This window comes from Mytilus edulis, chromosome 4, assembly GCF_963676685.1.
Source record: "Mytilus edulis chromosome 4, xbMytEdul2.2, whole genome shotgun sequence".
In the NCBI taxonomy this organism is placed as follows: domain Eukaryota; kingdom Metazoa; phylum Mollusca; class Bivalvia; order Mytilida; family Mytilidae; genus Mytilus; species Mytilus edulis.
Genome location: NC_092347.1, coordinates 23,840,096 through 23,858,533, shown reverse-complemented (window position 1 = coordinate 23,858,533; position 18,438 = coordinate 23,840,096). Strand labels below are relative to the sequence as shown.

At 33.1% G+C, this 18,438-nt stretch overlaps 1 protein-coding gene and 1 long non-coding RNA gene across 2 annotated transcripts in view; both read right to left on the bottom strand.

Moving 5' to 3' along the window:
- Positions 1-2,001: 2,001 nt before the first annotated feature.
- Positions 2,002-11,870, bottom strand: LOC139519260 (uncharacterized). Its single transcript, XR_011663545.1, has 3 exons — positions 11,751-11,870; positions 3,645-3,717; positions 2,002-2,230 (listed from the first exon to the last, which is right to left on the bottom strand). It is a non-coding gene; the product is annotated as an uncharacterized lncRNA (long non-coding RNA).
- Positions 11,871-11,897: 27 nt separating this feature from the next.
- Positions 11,898-18,438, bottom strand: part of LOC139521303 (organic cation transporter-like protein) — a 51,870-nt gene continuing 45,329 nt past the window's right edge. The window contains exons 5-8 of the mRNA XM_071314780.1: positions 15,795-16,181; positions 14,448-14,588; positions 12,545-12,630; positions 11,898-11,905 (exon numbers count right to left, since the gene is read on the bottom strand). Of these exons, the coding sequence (XP_071170881.1) occupies positions 11,898-11,905; positions 12,545-12,630; positions 14,448-14,588; positions 15,795-16,181 (622 nt within the window). The remainder of the gene's footprint in view (positions 11,906-12,544; positions 12,631-14,447; positions 14,589-15,794; positions 16,182-18,438) is intronic.

The window sequence follows — 18,438 nt, the reverse complement described above, 5'->3', positions numbered from 1 at the left end:
TAGGTAATCTTTCACGTATATTGATTACATTATATCGAGTTGTCCCAACGATATACTTGTCGGTGAGCTCGATCATACGAATTTACCGACATTCATATAGACAAAATGACACAACTTTGAAAAATTCTTGTGACGAAACTACATTTCGGAACACGTTAAAAATTGGATACCCAGAAAGCTACATTATTAAGGTTTGATATATATTTTTTTCAAAAAAAAAGAAAAATATGCAGTCAAGTCTGGCAGTTTTTTACACACCCCTATGTTGAACAATAGGTTGTTCAATTAACAGCATGTTTGGCAATTAAAAAATCATATATTAACACATTTAGCTTTAACATATACTTTATTTATAGTGGTTGTATAAAAGTTATATAATGGTTTTGTGTTTTAAGAGATATTCATCCCTATGCATATCGGGTTTTATGCGTAAATTGTCTCTCCTGTTCTTAGACCTTTTCTATCTCTTTCATAAGAAGAGTGACTTTTCTATTGTTCTAGTGTCACTGGAAATCCCACTGCTACAGAAGTTTTAAAGTTGCCAATGGAAATTTATCGATTTTTATTGCACAAGTACATCACAGTTGATTGCCGAAATCTGTCCACTAGAGATTGTACGATAAGTGCTTTAAACAAATATGAATATGTTCTCTCAAAATTATACGGACCACACTATGAGTTGGTTGACCATTATGAAATATCTGTTTCACAGAAGACGACTAGAATGTTGGAATTGTCATAACCTAAAGCACGTCCCCTTTAATCTCAATGGGGTTCGTTAGGTTTTCTGTGTATGATCTTTTATATTGTTGTTTGTCGTTTGGTCGTTATTTTTCATTGCAATGACATTGTCAGTTCTTAAGATTTTAACAGCCTAAACAAATAATGACCTAATATATCAGCTGACATCAAAATATTCGTAGTTTACAACGTGGGTTTACTAAAAGCGTTTGACGAGGGTCTTGGTAGAACCCTCTTGTCATATCATTACATTTCCAGCTACAGAAAAGGGGAGACATAAATTTGTATCTACAAAATGAAGGAGAAAGTATTTTACTAAAGTTTAAATCTCGTTAACCGCGAAGGAAGAGACGAATCAAGTGAGAAAAATAAAACCTAGGGAAATGCATGCACACAATAAAGTGCGTTAATATGGTTAGATTTTCCTGCTGTGCATGTATCACTCGCCATCCGCATTTCCACCAAGTAAAAATGCCAAAATTTGGAAGAGGACTCAATCGATGAAATTAGATATCAGACAATAAGATATAGATCTTTGGATCTAGAACGCGAAAACGATGTAACTTATGAGTTTGGTCAACCAATTCGTGATGATGACCTTTCAAATTATTTTGTGTCGATTTCAGTTGTTCTTCGTCGTAACTTTGTTGGAGCAGTTTATGTGTTAGTAGCGATACCTTGTCACTGTTAATGAAGTCCGCATCGTGTGAACATGCATGAGCGTAACATGAACATCATATGATAACGCAGAGGATATTATTACGAAATGGAAGGCGGAGTATCAGATGGTTGAAATCATTACGCTTGCCAAGATTCAAGTAAAAAATTTCAATCAGTGTCGATTTTAAGGAAAATCAAGATCAAATCATCGAGCAGACTTTTTACTTTGAAAATTATCCTCATCTCAGTTCACTAGGATGTATGAGATAAAAGTACTCATTGAAATCTGCGTTTTTTTCAGTAACAGTTCATCATCAATATAACTCAAATTAGAAATGTTTTGCAAGATGATTTTTTCTTTTTATCTGTAAGTATTTGGATTCATAGGAGTATAAAAACATTTAAACCAGTAGTGTTGCACAATCAATAACCACTGACATTCCGACTGTCTACATCTTAGTGGCTGAAATAACAATCAACCGGTACCAAACTCAGCAAATATCTTTTAAAGCCTATCATTTTGATGATAACATGCATTTGCGGAGTATCACTGTGGTTCTTTACAAAGTAAAATATTTACCTTAACTCTAGTTTCAGATCTTAACTAGAAACAACTAGTTTCAAGTTTTATTCTGAATAAAACATGCTAATTAACATAAATAGTTTTTTCATCTGACTGATTACAATGTTTCTTGTTCCACTGCTTCATTTCCATGATTGTTTGGGGCAGTGGTCTAACTTTTGTTTCTGGTAGAAATAACAGAATAAATGAAACAATGAGACAGCATGCTCCAAATACAACTCCGGGACCCCATTCTACATGGAAAGCCTGCAAAAGTGGTTTTTAGTGAGCAAGTATAAATATATTCTATGCTTTCTGATACTGCTCATATATAATGCACTCATTCTAAAAGGTGTTAGATCTTTGAATGTTGTTTTATCGGTATAAACATTAATTTTGCTACCAGTAAATAAAAAACAAACTAAATACATATGTACATTTACAGTGATACAATCTGTCAATACCTATATTTTGTCATTGCAAATCAATTTCTCGGACTTTTGATAACGTTTCTATGCTGAATTCATTGTATGTTATAAGTGTACTGAAAACATAATTTTGTCTTAGAGACGTGTTTGAGTTGTTATTGGTTTTGAATTAGCTTTCAGTCAAAACTTTTAGGAATTTTGGTCCTCAATGCTCTTCAACTTCGTACTTTATTTTGCCTTTTTAACTTTTTTGGATTTGAGCGTCACTGATGAGTCTTTTGTAGACGAAACGCGCGTCTGGCGTATATACAAAATTTAGTCCTGGTTTCTATGATGAGTTTAATCACTACGCGTAAGTATTCTCAGAAATGTTCTTTGTGTCTTTTGTGTTTTTGATAATTGTTATCGATCTGATTTTTAAAGATGGTTGTGAAGTTACCCACTATTCCAGGTTAGGTGAGGGTTTGGAGACAAACAAATATATTTTTTCTCGTTTGAATTGTTTTACATTGTCATTTCGGGGCCTTTTATAGCTGCCTATGCGGTATGGGCTTTGCTCATTGCTGAAGGCCGTACGGTGACCTATAGTAGTTAATTTCTGTGTCATTTTGGTCTCTTGTGGAGAGTTGTCTCATTGGCAATCATACCCCATCTTCTTTTTTATATTAACACCGCAAAATTATTGTGCCTGTCTCATCGACACTGGTACCACATCTTCTATACCCAGGTTAGGTGTCTGTATATATCAGTGGTTGTCGTTTGTTGCTGTATATAATTTTTGTTTATTATTATTGTTTTGTACTTGGATAAGGTGGAGAACTTTCTCATTTAAACTGTTTTCCTTTTGTTTCTCTAAGCCTTTTATAGCTTGTGATGCGGTACGGGCTTCGCTCCTTGTAAAGTGCCCTATAGTTGCTTACCATCTACGCCATTTGGTCTCTGGTGGGGAGTGTGGAGAATGGACTCATTGGCATTCATGTCACATCTTTTTACTTTTATATTACCGTTCACTGTTTACAGAAGCAGGAGAGTAAGACGTTTAATTTTACAAGTACAATAACAGCAAACATTTATTTGTGTGTCATGTATATGTTAAATAGTTTGCTGACTGCAGGAAAGGTATATACATACATACATCGATCGCGTGCAGCATAATAGACAAACCTTTTTTTACAAATCATTTTTAGAAAGTATATTTCTGTAATCATTTAACCTCTGAGACAAGAAGGTTTATGAAAAAAAATATGTCATACCAGAAGAGTCGCAAAAGGTGCAATAACTCCACCAATGTGTGAACCAAAAGCTCCTATACCTATCCCCATATTTCTACAAAAGACATATCATATATAAAGATTAAAAAACAATTTAATAAATACTTATACAAAATAATTCATCTGCTGTTACATAATGATGCAAAAACCTATGACAATACAACATTCCACACCTATCACCAATATATTAATCATGCGTACAAACAATAAAGGCCAATCTATACATAGTTAAGGGGTATGCTTCTGACATATAACTGAACATCAGACAACAAATACATGTCCAAAATAGTCTGCCGAGTTAACAATACAAGGATATGTTTATCACACAAATTATTCTATGACAGTTAATAGGAAACACGATTGAAATAGAAAATACACAAATTTTACGCTCGCCATCGCACATTTCTGTAGTTTAGGTTTTATCATGTGTATCTATTATATAGTCATCTTATAAACTTTACTGTTTGCAAAAGTATGAATTATTCCAAATAATAAGGATGTTCTTGTCCCAGACAGAAAACCTTAGCCGTATTGGTCACACAAAGTGTTTGGAACTTTTGGTCTTCAGCGTCACTGGTTAGTCTTGTGTGGACGAAACGCACGTCTGGCGTATTAAATTTTAAACCTGATACCTTTTGCTAGCTATTATTCGTGTATTTCTCTGTTCTATATTTTCTCCCATTTATTTTTAATGTAATTTTGTCATGTAATATTGTCATTTTAATGTTATATTTAACATTGTCATTAAAGCGGGAGGTTTGGCATGCCACAAAACCAGTTCCAACCCACTATTTTTTTTTAAATGTCCTGTACCAAGTCAGGAAAATGGCCATTGTTATATCATAGTTTGTTTCTGTGTGTGTTACATTTTAATGTGTTTCTGTAGGGACGTAGTTTTCCTTTTATATTTGATGCGTTTCCCTCAGTTTTAGTTTGTAACCCGGATTTGTTTTTTTTCTCAATCGATTTATGAATTACGAACAGCGGTATACTACTGTTGTCTTTATTTGTCGACCGGCACAATTGGTCGGTATCACAACCGACTTATGGCAAGTTTCTTTTTAAAAATACAATGTCATTATGGACGGGTATACGACGGAAGACATTTTGAGTCAGGCGTTGGATTTGGCAGAAGAGACTTAATATGAAGGCAACATCATAACTCAAAGTACTTACATGTGTCAGTTTAATGAAGGTAATCATAAATGTATTTTATATTTACAGTTTTATATAAGAAAAGCCCCCTTCTTCTCAACGTTAAACAAACATTTATATTCGGACATACTGATGGATATGTGTGCCTGGATTAGAAACCCGACGACCGGACATGCGTATCACACATCAATACAGATTGCATGTTTAGGAACCCCAATTTGTGGGGCCATCAAGAGGAAGGGTGTTCACGAGTTGGAATTTCCTTGTATTACGATCAATGCTTTAGAATAGAGACATATGATTGGACCCCCTTTGTCCTGCGTTGGCACTCCCTTAAAAAATGCTAGAACCGCCCTGTGTGCCATTATAAGTAACATTAATATTTATTTTATGGTTAAGACATCACAGTTTGTGATTTGGATTGAGAGTTGTCTCATTGGCACTTATACCACATCTTCATTAGTCCAAATAAAAACTGTATGACAGGAAAATGGCAATTGTTATCTTATAGTTCGTTTTGTGTGAGTTGCACTGTCGTTTTTTTTTTTTTTTTGTTGTTGCACTTTAGTGTTTCTGTTGTTTTGTTGTTTTCCTCTTATATTTGATGTGTTTCCCTCAGCTTTAGTTTGTAACCAGGATTTGTTTTCTCTAAATCGATTTAGATAACGTTCTTTACATGTATGTTCTTTAAGACATTGCCATAGGGGATCCAAAATTTTAAATGATTTTTTTTTTATTCAAAATAGATGCTTCATATTTTTTTCGCTATTCGAATTTCGTGAAATATGTTTTTTATTATGTCTTCAAACAACTTGTAGTGAACACTATTAGTAACAACTCTTATGTTTATGTGTTTGAAAACAAAAACATTTTTCGGGACGTAGAAGCCGGGGATTCCTGAAACCCCGCTCGTCAAACTCTGAAGTCAAATCCATTGTTATTCGTAACAATAGATCTATTCAATTTATACTTGATTCAGAAATAGAAACTATGAAGTATAACAATAGAAATGGGTTGTAACGGGTATGATTGTCAATAAAAGGTTCGTTCCTAGCAGTACTTTAGAAAATAAAGATAGTTTATACAATCATACTTTTCTAGTATCAGTGACTTGAAAAACGACTAACCAAAGACAAATTACGACAACCCAAATGTTAAATCTATATGACTGTATATAAGCACACATGTTCTCTAAATGACAATCAGTAAAAGCTATTGTCTATAGTTATTCCGATCCCTTCTTAACCTCGCATTATATCTAAAGACGACAAAACAACAAACATCATAATATAGCATAGTGGTATATATATTTATTATCTAGACTAATAAAAACAAGCTATACTACTTCCATTATATAATTGCTAAAACTACATGACAACATGTAAAAAATGTAACAATATAATCAATAAATGTATCTATGTTTTGGCTTTCTCGGGGGCTACTCACTTTATAAAAAATCTACTTAATCTAAACAATAATTTGAAACATTATTCTAAAAATAAACTATTAACTATAGGATGCGGTGGATACCTGCAACATTGTTTCGGCTGCGGTGGATACCAGCAGCGGGTTTTTCGGCTGCGGTGGATACCAGCAGCGGGGTTTCGGCTGCGGTGGATACCAGCAGCGGGGTATCGGCTGCGGTGGATACCAGCAGCACGATATGCAAAATAATCCCATGCTTACTTATACAATAATAATTGGAACTGATAATTAAGAATATATACTATACTGATGTATAATTGACTTGGGGGTAAAAAATAATTTCCCCGAAATTAACATGGCCAAATTAAGCGAATTTAATACCATTAAATGAGTGAAAGCCCCCAAGATAGATACATCATTTATTGCGATTTAATATTATTTTTTTTTTATTTTTTTATTTATTTAGTTATGTAATCTAACCTAAATTTATTAAAATATGGAATTAAAATGGTATCCATGTTTTTTTTTTTTTTTTTTTTTTTTTTTTTTTACCACTCAAATGTCACATAATGTTACAAAAAACAAAAACAAAAATTACATGTGTGTAAAACTACAAAAAAAGAAACAATAATAATCTCTCTGAAGCTTTAAACTACAACAAATGAACTAGTTATGAAAACACATATCATGCTGAGCTCTTTTCAATACTTTGGCATCAGTTCGTATGTATCGTATGTAATAGTCTGATGACCACCTGCCTAATGTTTGAATTATATGATCCTCGACACCACATGCTGCTGCGGATGTAGCTGCTCCTATACGAAAGGAGTGACCACAAAACTTAACAGTATTATAGCCAAGTATGTCTAATAGTTGTCTCAATGAAGAAATAAATGTTTCCCTGCTTAACGGCGATGATTGAAATTCATCCTCGACAAAAAGTGGAGATTTTGGTAAAGCGCCATTGTTATATCTTATAGACAGATACTTATTCATTGTATCCACTGGTTTAAATGTGTCATTTTCATAAATAGTAATATTCACGCCTTGACGAAAGGGATCACGCTTAGATGATCGCAGGCGAAAAATGAAAAACTGTTTCGTCGGATCCACAGTGATATCTTGCAAAAGTACTGTACATGAATTATCATTATAAGACCGACAGGTAAATTCTCCACACCTAAGAAAACCGAAAAATGCCATTTTAAAAGCACACTGAAACATGAGGTCTAGCACTGGTGAAAATATTCCTTTCGATAATAAAGCACAAAGCTTATTCAAAATTGATGATGTAATTGGCAATCTTTCTTGAACAACATTGTTTTGAGATTTTTTAATACCCCGAAGAATAACTGGTAATCTGATAGCATTCGCCATAGGATCATATCCTAAAAATCTTATATAATAATGACGTACTCCGGCAAGATAGAGTTTAATAGTCTGGTGTTTCAGATTAAGTGCTTTTTGACAATAAGTTACGAAATAGACTAGAAGATCTTCTTTTACATAAGGAAGATTAACTTCGGAGCACGGTTGACCATTCATGACCAGGAAAGTTCTGAAACATTTAAAAGCGGATTTATATGTCAATCTAGTGCTTTCGCTCAAAGACGCATCCCATAATTCGTCTATCTTTAAATTCAAACCATCATCAGCTCTGAGGGATGCAGACAAGGAGTTGGTATCGCGTTTGCATGTGGTGCCAAGGCTCTGAACTTCATCATCTGGTAACGAGAAAGAGAATCAGCTATACAGTTTTTTATACCAGGAATGTGTTTGGCATGCACTACAAAATTATTAATTGCTGAATGATAAGTGAGCTTTCTCATTAACTTCATCAAGCTTTGAATCTTAGATCTACCCTTTTTAATAATATCAACAGTAGCTAAATTGTCACAATTGAATAATATACGTTTCCTTTTCCATCTATCTCCCCACAGTACGCATGCCATTACAATGGGATACAATTCAAAAAACGCCATAGATGTTTGCTCACAAGACAATAGTTCATAAGGAAAGTCACCTTGAAACCATTCATTTTGATAAAAACCTCCAAATGAGGAAGGTGTAGCATCAGTAAACAAGTGAATGTCCGCAGCATTCGTTATATTATCATTTAAAAAGAAGGAAACACCATTCCAATCTTTTAAAAATTTTGACCACATAACAAGATCAGGTTTACAACTTTTTAAGTGCACATGGTGATACAACTTTTTAACAGTAGTAGACAGTTTAATTAAGTGTGAAACAAATGATCTACCTGGCACTATAACTCTGCACGCAAAATTTAAATGCCCTAGTAAACTTAATAACTCTCTTTTAGTGCACGAATTGCGCTTACTGAAATATTCTATAATTTCTTGAATTCGTAAAACCTTTTCTAAAGGGAGATAAGCCTCCATATTAATAGTATCTAAAAATATCCCTAAATATTCTAACTTATGACATGGTCCTTCAGTTTTCTTAAATGAAAGTGGCACACCTAATGACTTAAAAATATCTAAAAAAGTATTCATAGTTTGTTGAGCATTGTCTTGTTCTGGTACAATAACTAGAAAATCATCTAACAAGTGTAAAATGTGCTCTATATTGTAATTGTTCTGAGCAATCCAACAAATTGCTTGTGAAAGAGTGTCAAAGATTTTTGGGCTAGACCTGCACCCAAACACCAATTTATTAAAAAAGTAATATCTGTCATCCCATTTGATTCCATGAAACGGCCATAACATTGGCGACAGGGGCATAACCTTGAAGGCGTCGGCTATATCGGTTTTTAAAAGCCAAGATTTAAAACCTAGGCTTTTGATAGTTCTGATAGCATCATCAATTGAAACATATTGCAAAGAAAATTCATCTTTATCGATAAGTTCGTTTAAACTAGGATTTTTTGGATCCTCATGAGGCGCTGACAAGTCTACGATCAAACGCTTCTTTTTATTGTATTTACCTTCTGCCACACCGATAGGGTTAATGCGGTAATGTGTAAATGGAATGAAATCAAATGGTCCTTCTAAATAGCCCTTTTCTACCTCCGTTTCTATTAATTTTAAAACGTGTGTTGGTTGAGATAACGCTGATCTTAAGTTTTTGCACTCAATAGACTTAGATGGTAATGTTGTAATACCTGTGGAAAAACCTTGACTTAACCCAGAAACTAGGTAATTCTTAAATTCCTTATTTGGATGATTTTCTAATTCATGAACTAAATTACTAATCACAATGGGTGTTGATACTCCTAAACTTAGGGAAACTTGATCGTTTACATTCTTCTCTGCATATTGGACCCGATTTTGTTGGGTCCTAGTGCCTCGTTTTTTGAACTCGTACAGACTGTTTTAGGGTGCTCTCCATTACAACTTAGACAAATATGTAAATTTCTACAATGAGGTCTAAAACAACCTGTTTTCCCGTTGAAATTATTACAGATTTCCTTTCCTCCATGGTAAGAACGCTCCCTGCCGTGTATGTCTTGATCTGACCTGTATGACCCTGTCGTATTCCTGTTGCTATTGTTTGACTGATTACAATAACTACTTGAGTGAAAAGTGCTACCGCAAATGCTACATGTGTTAGGTTTAATGTTCGCAAAAATATTGCAAAATAAAGTGTTATTTCTTATAGACCAGTCAACAGGAATATTGTTATGTCTTAAATGAGCTGCCGCATCAGCAGAAAACCGTTTATGGTACTCGTAAAATCCCTTACCCGGATACCTGGTGGCCATATCAACCAAATCACGTTCATAAAGATCCAGCTCACTCCTACGATGAGGAAATGTTGTACACATAATGTTCTTATAAATACCAAAAGCCTGAATAAATTCGCCCAGAGACAATGATCTTGAACTCCTAGGGTCAGATTTATTGTTTTTGTCTTCACTCAAGCTTAACTCGTGTGTTCCTGAACCAGAATAGTATGGAATCAGTAAAGATGTTAGATTAATGTCCATACCTGATATAATATTCTTTCGTAACTGGGGTGAAATTGTTTCCACAAACGGTAGAGTTTCTGCAGAATAGCCGTGTGCTGTTCTCACCATGTTGCCTGAATTTCCCATATTTAAAAGCTGTTCCTCGCTTCCTGCGGCTGCGTTCGGTGCAGTTCGTGTATTTTGTAATGCATTGTATGCGGACTGTAAATTGAAATTTGACCAAGATTGACCTGAATTTGTAGAAGTATGATTGATGATATTGGATGCACTATCCACCGGAGCGGAGACATTTGCATTTGGTGTTTCTGCGATTCTACTAATACTGGTAGTTTCATTTCTGGCTTGAAGTAATAAATTAACTTTTCCTGTTAAGCCGGAAACATTCTGTTGTAGGGATTGTACAGTCGATGATAATTTTAATACAATTCCAATCAAAACACGATTGTCGTTACTGGGCGTGTTTTCATTATTGTTAGTGTTTGGTGCATCCTGGGATCGCGGATCCCCATCTACACGTGCGTTTTGTTGTGGCAATGCATGATGGTATACCGCACTACCATTTAAGGGTTCCTCACCACGTGTGTGACTGTCTTCGCCTCGTGCTTCCTCTCCACGTGCGTTTGTTGTGTTTGATGTGATACTATCGGAATTTTCGTATCGTTTCAAAATTCGTACCAATGTCAAACGTTTTGCATTTATAGGAAAAGCGATATTCTTTCTTTCTAACTCTGCTTTTAGTCTAGCAATTGTCCAATTTTCAAGTAATGTAGGATTATAGACTGCGTTATTGTTTTTCTTTTTCCTAATCGGACCCATTGCGTCCGTGCATGTGTATATATAAATGTAATGTCAAATGCAATATAGGTGAATAAATAAATAAACAGACCTCAGATCTATGAATAATAAAACTCCAAAACAAATATAAAATAGAGCATATATCGTATGAATGAAGACTTCTCGCCGTACAAACACGTGGATTGTTCAAAGTTTATTCCATGCTCCTTTTCCTGATACATTTTATCACACGGGATAACTTATTTGAGTTCATATAAAGTCTGAATAATCCAACACTTAAAGTTTATGCACAGCAGTTTAAATACTGAAACAACTATTTTGTAATAATAACTTTTTGTAAAAACAAAATTAAAATATGCTACGATGAACTGGCAGCTTAAAACGAGCTTATTAATACTTTACTTATATCTCCTATCTGATTGGCTAACCAATCTTCTAAAATTATCTCAGTTCTCTCAGTAATTTCTAAAAATATCTCGGTTCTCTCATTAATTTCTAAAAATATCTCTCTCTGGTTTCTCAATTTGTATTCTATTAATATCCCACCTGACATAGGCAGGAATTATTTATCGTATAAACTACAATTTAAATCTTTAAATTACCATTTAAATCTTTCACATTGTTTTAAATTTTCTTTGCGGCATGCTGTAAAACAAAAGCTATGTGTGAGTTGTACGAGAGCTAAATGGTGAAATTGTCAAACATTACCACTTCTGAAATACAAATGTATGAATACTTTAAAAAAAATCTTTATTTTATTTCAGTAATAGCAGTTAAATTACCTTAAATTTGTAGGAAATGTCTCTGGTGTATATATGAATAGGCTATTGTAGGAACCTGCTATACCTGTTTTGGCTATAAAACTACAGGCGATGGCTAGCTTAACAAATATTTCGTTTTTAATATCTGAAAAAGATTACATGCATTATTCAATTGTCTGTAAAATTAACATCTACTAGTAAGGCATTATACATTGGGCGATTTAGAGCTTAATATATTGTAAAAATACTTTTCTCTTCCATCGACGTTAACATCTTATTTCCTTATTAAATTACTTTTGAATGATACTATTCTCGTATTTAAACACTGTATTTATAAAACCGCGAAAAAAAATCAGTTACCGCCAGCAAGAAAAAAAATATTATGAAATATGCTAGCGCATCCTTTATGAATTCGATATAAAGGAGTGGACGTTTTTATTTTCATTGGTGAGCTATATTCTGATCTCTCAATATCATCACTTGTTTTCTTCGTTGATAGTTGTTGTCTCATCAAAGTGATTGAAACAAAAACATTAATTGCATTGTTCATTTGAATTACCTATCTCTATCTCTGATTGATATTTAACATTTAAAAACAAATGTTTAAACTCCCTGAGATAAAACAACGTTAACTCAATATCAACTTAGTTGTTCCTTTCTTTTCGTCTGTTTTGTGAACATAAATACCATATTAAAATTTAACTCAGATTAGAGATACATGTACTACTAGTATAATAAAACTCTAAAACAAATCAATACAAGATACAGAATCATTGCTATACCAGCCAGCAAATAGAAGCCTATAGTTAACTTACCTCTAAAACTAATTAATACAACAGACAGTATCATTGCTATACCAGTCAGCAAATGGAAGCCTATAGTTAACTTCTTTCTGCTTATGCTGTATAAAGAAATGCTATAGTTATAAAGACATATACAATTGTTTTGTCATTGTCAAAGGTTACAGTATATTACAAGAATAATGCACGAATGTAAAAGAGTATTTAATCCTTACAAACTGTCAGACAAAGATATGATATTGCATCATACAATTTAAAAAAAAAACAAGGGCTACCATATGCATATCCTTCATATAATATGATGTGTACAATATATGTAAAGAAATATAAAAGCAGACCCGAAGCATGCATACAATTATACTAGAGAATTCATATATAATTCAGTCTACTGTATTGGCGTTAGAATGTACCTGTTATACTAGAGAATTCCTATATAATTCAGTCTACTGTATTGGCGTTAGAATGTACCTGTTATACTAGAGAATTCCTATATAATTCAGTCTACTGTATTGGCGTTAGAATGTACCTGTTATACTAGAGAATTCCTATATAATTCAGTCTACTGTATTGGCGTTAGAATGTACCTGTTATACTAGAGAATTCCTATATAATTCAGTCTACTGTATTGGCGTTAGAATGTACCTGTTATACTAGATAATTCCTATATAATTCAGTCTACTGTATTGGCGTTAGAATGTACCTGTTATACTAGAGAATTCCTATATAATTCAGTCTACTGTATTGGCGTTAGAATGTACCTGTTATACTAGATAATTCCTATATAATTCAGTCTACTGTATTGGCGTTAGAAAGTACCTGTTATACTAGAGAATTCCTATATAATTCAGTCTACTGTATTGGCGTTAGAATGTACCTGTTATACTAGATAATTCCTATATAATTCAGTCTACTGTATTGGCGTTAGAATGTACCTGTTATACTAGAGAATTCCTATATAATTCAGTCTACTGTATTGACGTTAGAATGTACCTGTTATACTAGAGAATTCCTATATAATTCAGTCTACTGTATTGGCGTTAGAATGTACCTGTTATACTAGAGAATTCCTATATAATTCAGTCTACTGTATTGGCGTTAGAATGTACCTGTTATACTAGAGAATTCCTACATAATTCAGTCTACTGTATTGGCGTTAGAATGTACCTGTTTTACTAGAGAATTTCTATATAATTCAGTCTACTGTATTGGCGTTAGAATGTACCTGTTATACTAGAGAATTCCTATATAATTCAGTCTACTGTATTGGCGTTAGAATGTACCTGTTATACTAAAAAATTCCTATATAATTCAGTCTACTGTATTGGCGTTAGAAAGTACCTGTTATACTAGAGAATTCCTATATAATTCAGTCTACTGTATTGGCGTTAACATGTACCTGTTATACTAGAGAATTCCTATATAATTCAGTCTACTGTATTGGCGTTAGAATGTACCTGTTATACTAGAGAATTCCTATATAATTCAGTCTACTGTATTGGCGTTAGAATGTACCTGTTATACTAAAGAATTCCTATATAACTCAGTCTACTGTATTGGCGTTAGAATGTACCTGTTATACTAAAGAATTCCTATATAATTCAGTCTACTGTATTGGCGTTAGAAAGTACCTGTTATACTAGAGAATTCCTATATAATTCAGTCTACTGTATTGGCGTTAGAATGTACCTGTTATACTAAAGAATTCCTATATAATTCAGTCTACTGTATTGGCGTTAGAATGTACCTGTTATACTAGATAATTCCTATATAATTCAGTCTACTGTATTGGCGTTAGAATGTACCTGTTATACTACAGAATTCCTATATAATTCAGTCTACTGTATTGGCGTTAGAATGTACCTGTTATACTAGAGAATTCCTATATAATTCAGTCTACTGTATTGGCGTTAGAATGTACCTGTTCATATTCACTAATATTGCAAAGACCACACATGACGGGTATTCCACCAAACCATTTACAAAATAGTTCAAGAATCGACTACCTTCTAATTGTACAGAGGAATACAATAGTCCATAATACGTCATACCATTTGTAAACCTGGAATTTATTATCTGATTAGTAAATTTTGTTTTGACAAGAAAAGAGAATTGAATAATCACGTTCTACACAAACCTGTTCAACCTTTTTTTTGGCATGCTTTGTGTGACAATCCAACTTGATTGCATGATTATAAAACTAATACAGAATGTCATAAAACAATTTGAAAATAAAGATTGAAATAACATGCATAAACTCTGAAGAAATGTCTATGCCATATGCATTTTGTCGGGCATCTATAAACAAAACAGAGACATTAAGTTGATTCCCACATTTTTTAAATTTCCAAATAGGCAATTGTTGATTAAACTTACTAACATAAAACACATAGAATATAACCATCAGTTATTCTAAGAGTATAAAGAATAAATTGTCGATGGACCCAATCGTGGTTTTTATTACAATTTTTTGTATTGCAGGATATTTGAAGGCAGAATCAATTAATTTAAACGTAAAAGTCAACTATTATACATAACTATGTTGTCGATCGTATTAGATTTTGGTTTGAAATGCATTTCTTCATGGTAAACACTCAATAGTTACAATTTACCAGAACTACTGAATTAGTTCCATGTTAATGAATACTTTATTATCATGTCAGAACCACGAAGTACACATACGAAGCCTTTATCTTTAATGTTGATTGAAATACATGCTGAAAATAACCCTTATCTATTTGTACTTTGGCAACGTATTCAACAAAGTGTAATTTCATAACTCGGGTACTTATATACACCCTTTCTTTTCTTTTCTACTAACATTACTTGAGTGAATATCCCGGCTTATCCTTGAAATGTATGGGTAAACTTGAAAAGCTATATGATCCCGTATCCCCTGTGATGAAAACGAGCAGTGACCAGAATGGTATCAATAGTGAAATCACGAAACCAATTTAATATAATTGTGATACGGGGTACATACATATAAAATTAGTTGTCTTAGTCTTGTCAATGATACAATTAGAATATATAATGTTTATTATGAAGTTAACCGATTAATATAGTACATTTAATGATAAATTTTGGTTTTGACCAAAATGTCACAATTCACTTTACACGTAAATGCAATCGAGCGGGGCGTAGGGTCCTTTGCACAAATACACCTGTTTCTGTACCTGTTTCGACAGAAGTGAACAGCAGTATGAGATCGTGTTTTTACATTTAATATTATTTCAAATGATGAAGATATTAAATATAAATTAAGTACCATGTAAACATCCAAATCAAAGCTATTTTACACACAAATGCATTTCTAAAAATATCTAATACTGTCGGATTATTAGAACTCCTAGATGTGACAGGATTAACTTCTGATGTGACAGGATTAACTTCTGATGTGACATGATCAACTGAAGTGACCGGATCAATTGGCGATGAAACGGTATTAACTGGTGATGTGACATGTATATCATTATTTATCTTTTCTTCTTTTTCATATCCTACACCATTTTCCACTTCACTGTCTAATGAGCTCAACAATGGTACAATTTTTTCTGGGTCTTTCTTGTTTTTCATTGCAATCTTTTGAATTAATTTCTGTGCCTCTTTCATTTTACCATTAGCAACCAGCCACCTCAGAGATTCGTCACATAACCTAAAAAACAAATATTTTTGGAACAATAAGTATGTTTGATTGATGAACAGTTTCGGAGCATCTAAGGTGACAAATTGATAGTTCAAATTACTATTTTACTTGTATGAATAAATTGTGTTATTAGGTACTGTGTACGTCAGTGTGACAGCAAAACCATAACTTTAAAAAGTGTGTAATTATACCTTAAAGAAGTTTACTTATATTGGGCATACTTTATATATCATTAGTGAAGAGAAGAAACATTCGAGTGTCTTCTCCTTTAATTTTCTTGCATGGACATCGGTGAATGCATGAAATTTTAGTAAGTGTCTTCTATATAGTTTGAGTATATATGTTACAGTGAATTTGTATAATCAGTGAATATGTAGAATCCCTGAAATTTTCAGGGATTATGTAGAATCACTGGCCAGTTCAGGGATTATATATAATCACTAAAATTTTCAGGGATTATGTATAATCACTTGAAAAAACGTCAGCGATTATACATAATAACTGAAATGAAAAAATAGTTTTATTTATAAAGCAAATAAATAAAAGTCAAATAATTTTTGCTATAAAATCATATTAATACGGAAGCCGTAAGGGGACACACAAAACATTAGAAAATATTTTTTTTAATTCGAGATCACGATAAAACATTACCGTTTTACCGAGATCTCGATAAAAAATATATCGTTATCTCGATAAAACGAAATTGTTATATCGAGATCTCGATAAAAAATATATCGTTATCTCGATAAAACGAAACTGTTATATCGAGATCTCGGATTATTAAATCGTTATCTCGGTTTAATATATCGAGATCTCGATAAAAAATATATCGTTATCTCGAGAAAACGAAACTGTTATATCGAGATCTCGGATTATTATATCGTTATCTCGAGAAACCGAAACTTTAATATATCGTTATCTCGAGAAAACGAAAGTTTAATATATCGTTATCTCGAGAAAACGAAACTGTTATATCGAGATCTCGGATTATTAAATCGTTATCTCGGTTTAATATATCGAGATCTCGATAAAAAATATATCGCAATCTCGAGAAAACGAAACTGTTTTATCGAGATCTCGGATTATTATATCGTTATCTCGAGAAAACGAAACTGTTATATCGAGATCTCGGATTGTTATATCGTTATCTCGGATTATTTAATTGCTTCTTATCACGTGTCAACTTATTACACAATGGTGACAGTCAACACGGCGGAAAGAGTAAGTATGATTTGTGTGTTTTAAAGCTTGTTTTATACATGATGTTATGGTGATGTGTCACTATTATAGGTGCATTTAGCTGGGAATATATGATATGCGTAAGAAATCTGTATGGCAATATCTGAATAAATCAATTGAACAAATTCGTCAATTAGTGAATGTTTACAGTATAAACAAAACATGGTAAAGTTCTCTTAGAAATCATACTGTAAACACTGAAGAACACGATCATTTCCGTCAGGAAGGTAGAAAAAGGGACAGTACTTCTTGATGGGTTGATAAATCAGCGTCCAAACTTTAGAGGAGGTACATTTTTATGTTTTGATTGTGTTTGTTCATCCTTTAGAAGAAATATTGATATCTGTTTAATGTGCCATTGACCGTCATATGAACGATCTAGGCTCATAATCTAAGATTTGCTGTAGCGGCCATGTTTTTAATTGGACCAAAACAAAGGTAAGATTGTTGGTAACATTCCTGCATAGTTTCGTCAAAATCCGTCAAGTGGTTTCAGAGAAGAAGGTGAAAATGTAAAAGTTTACGACGGATGACGGACGCAACGTGATGGTAAAAGCTCACACTGACTTTCAGTTAGGTGAGCTAAAAAGGATTATATTTTCATCCCAATTTTTATCAATTATGTGTATAGTAATCCTTTGGGTAAACATTTTATCAATTCAATGAGATATGAGGAACTCTTTCTTTTGAATTCTATAGTCGGATAATCGGAAGATCTGCTATATGTATGTAGACAAAAAGACAAAAAATTACAACAAAGTTCCAAAGTCATAACATTTGTATATACTAGAACACACCCGTGATATCACGGGTCCGTGACTGAATTAAAGTATATAACTATGCGTAAGCCTTATTTTAGTACTAGTATTGTCATCTGATAAAGTCATGCCGATTATAAGTTTCACAGTTTTCTCTGCTTTCAAAATCTTTCTGTTTGAACCCGTCGACCTGGATTTTATCAGTTATTTGTAATATTGGAGTATTTTTTAATAACAGCATTGTCCTATATAGGCGAGTGTAATATTTG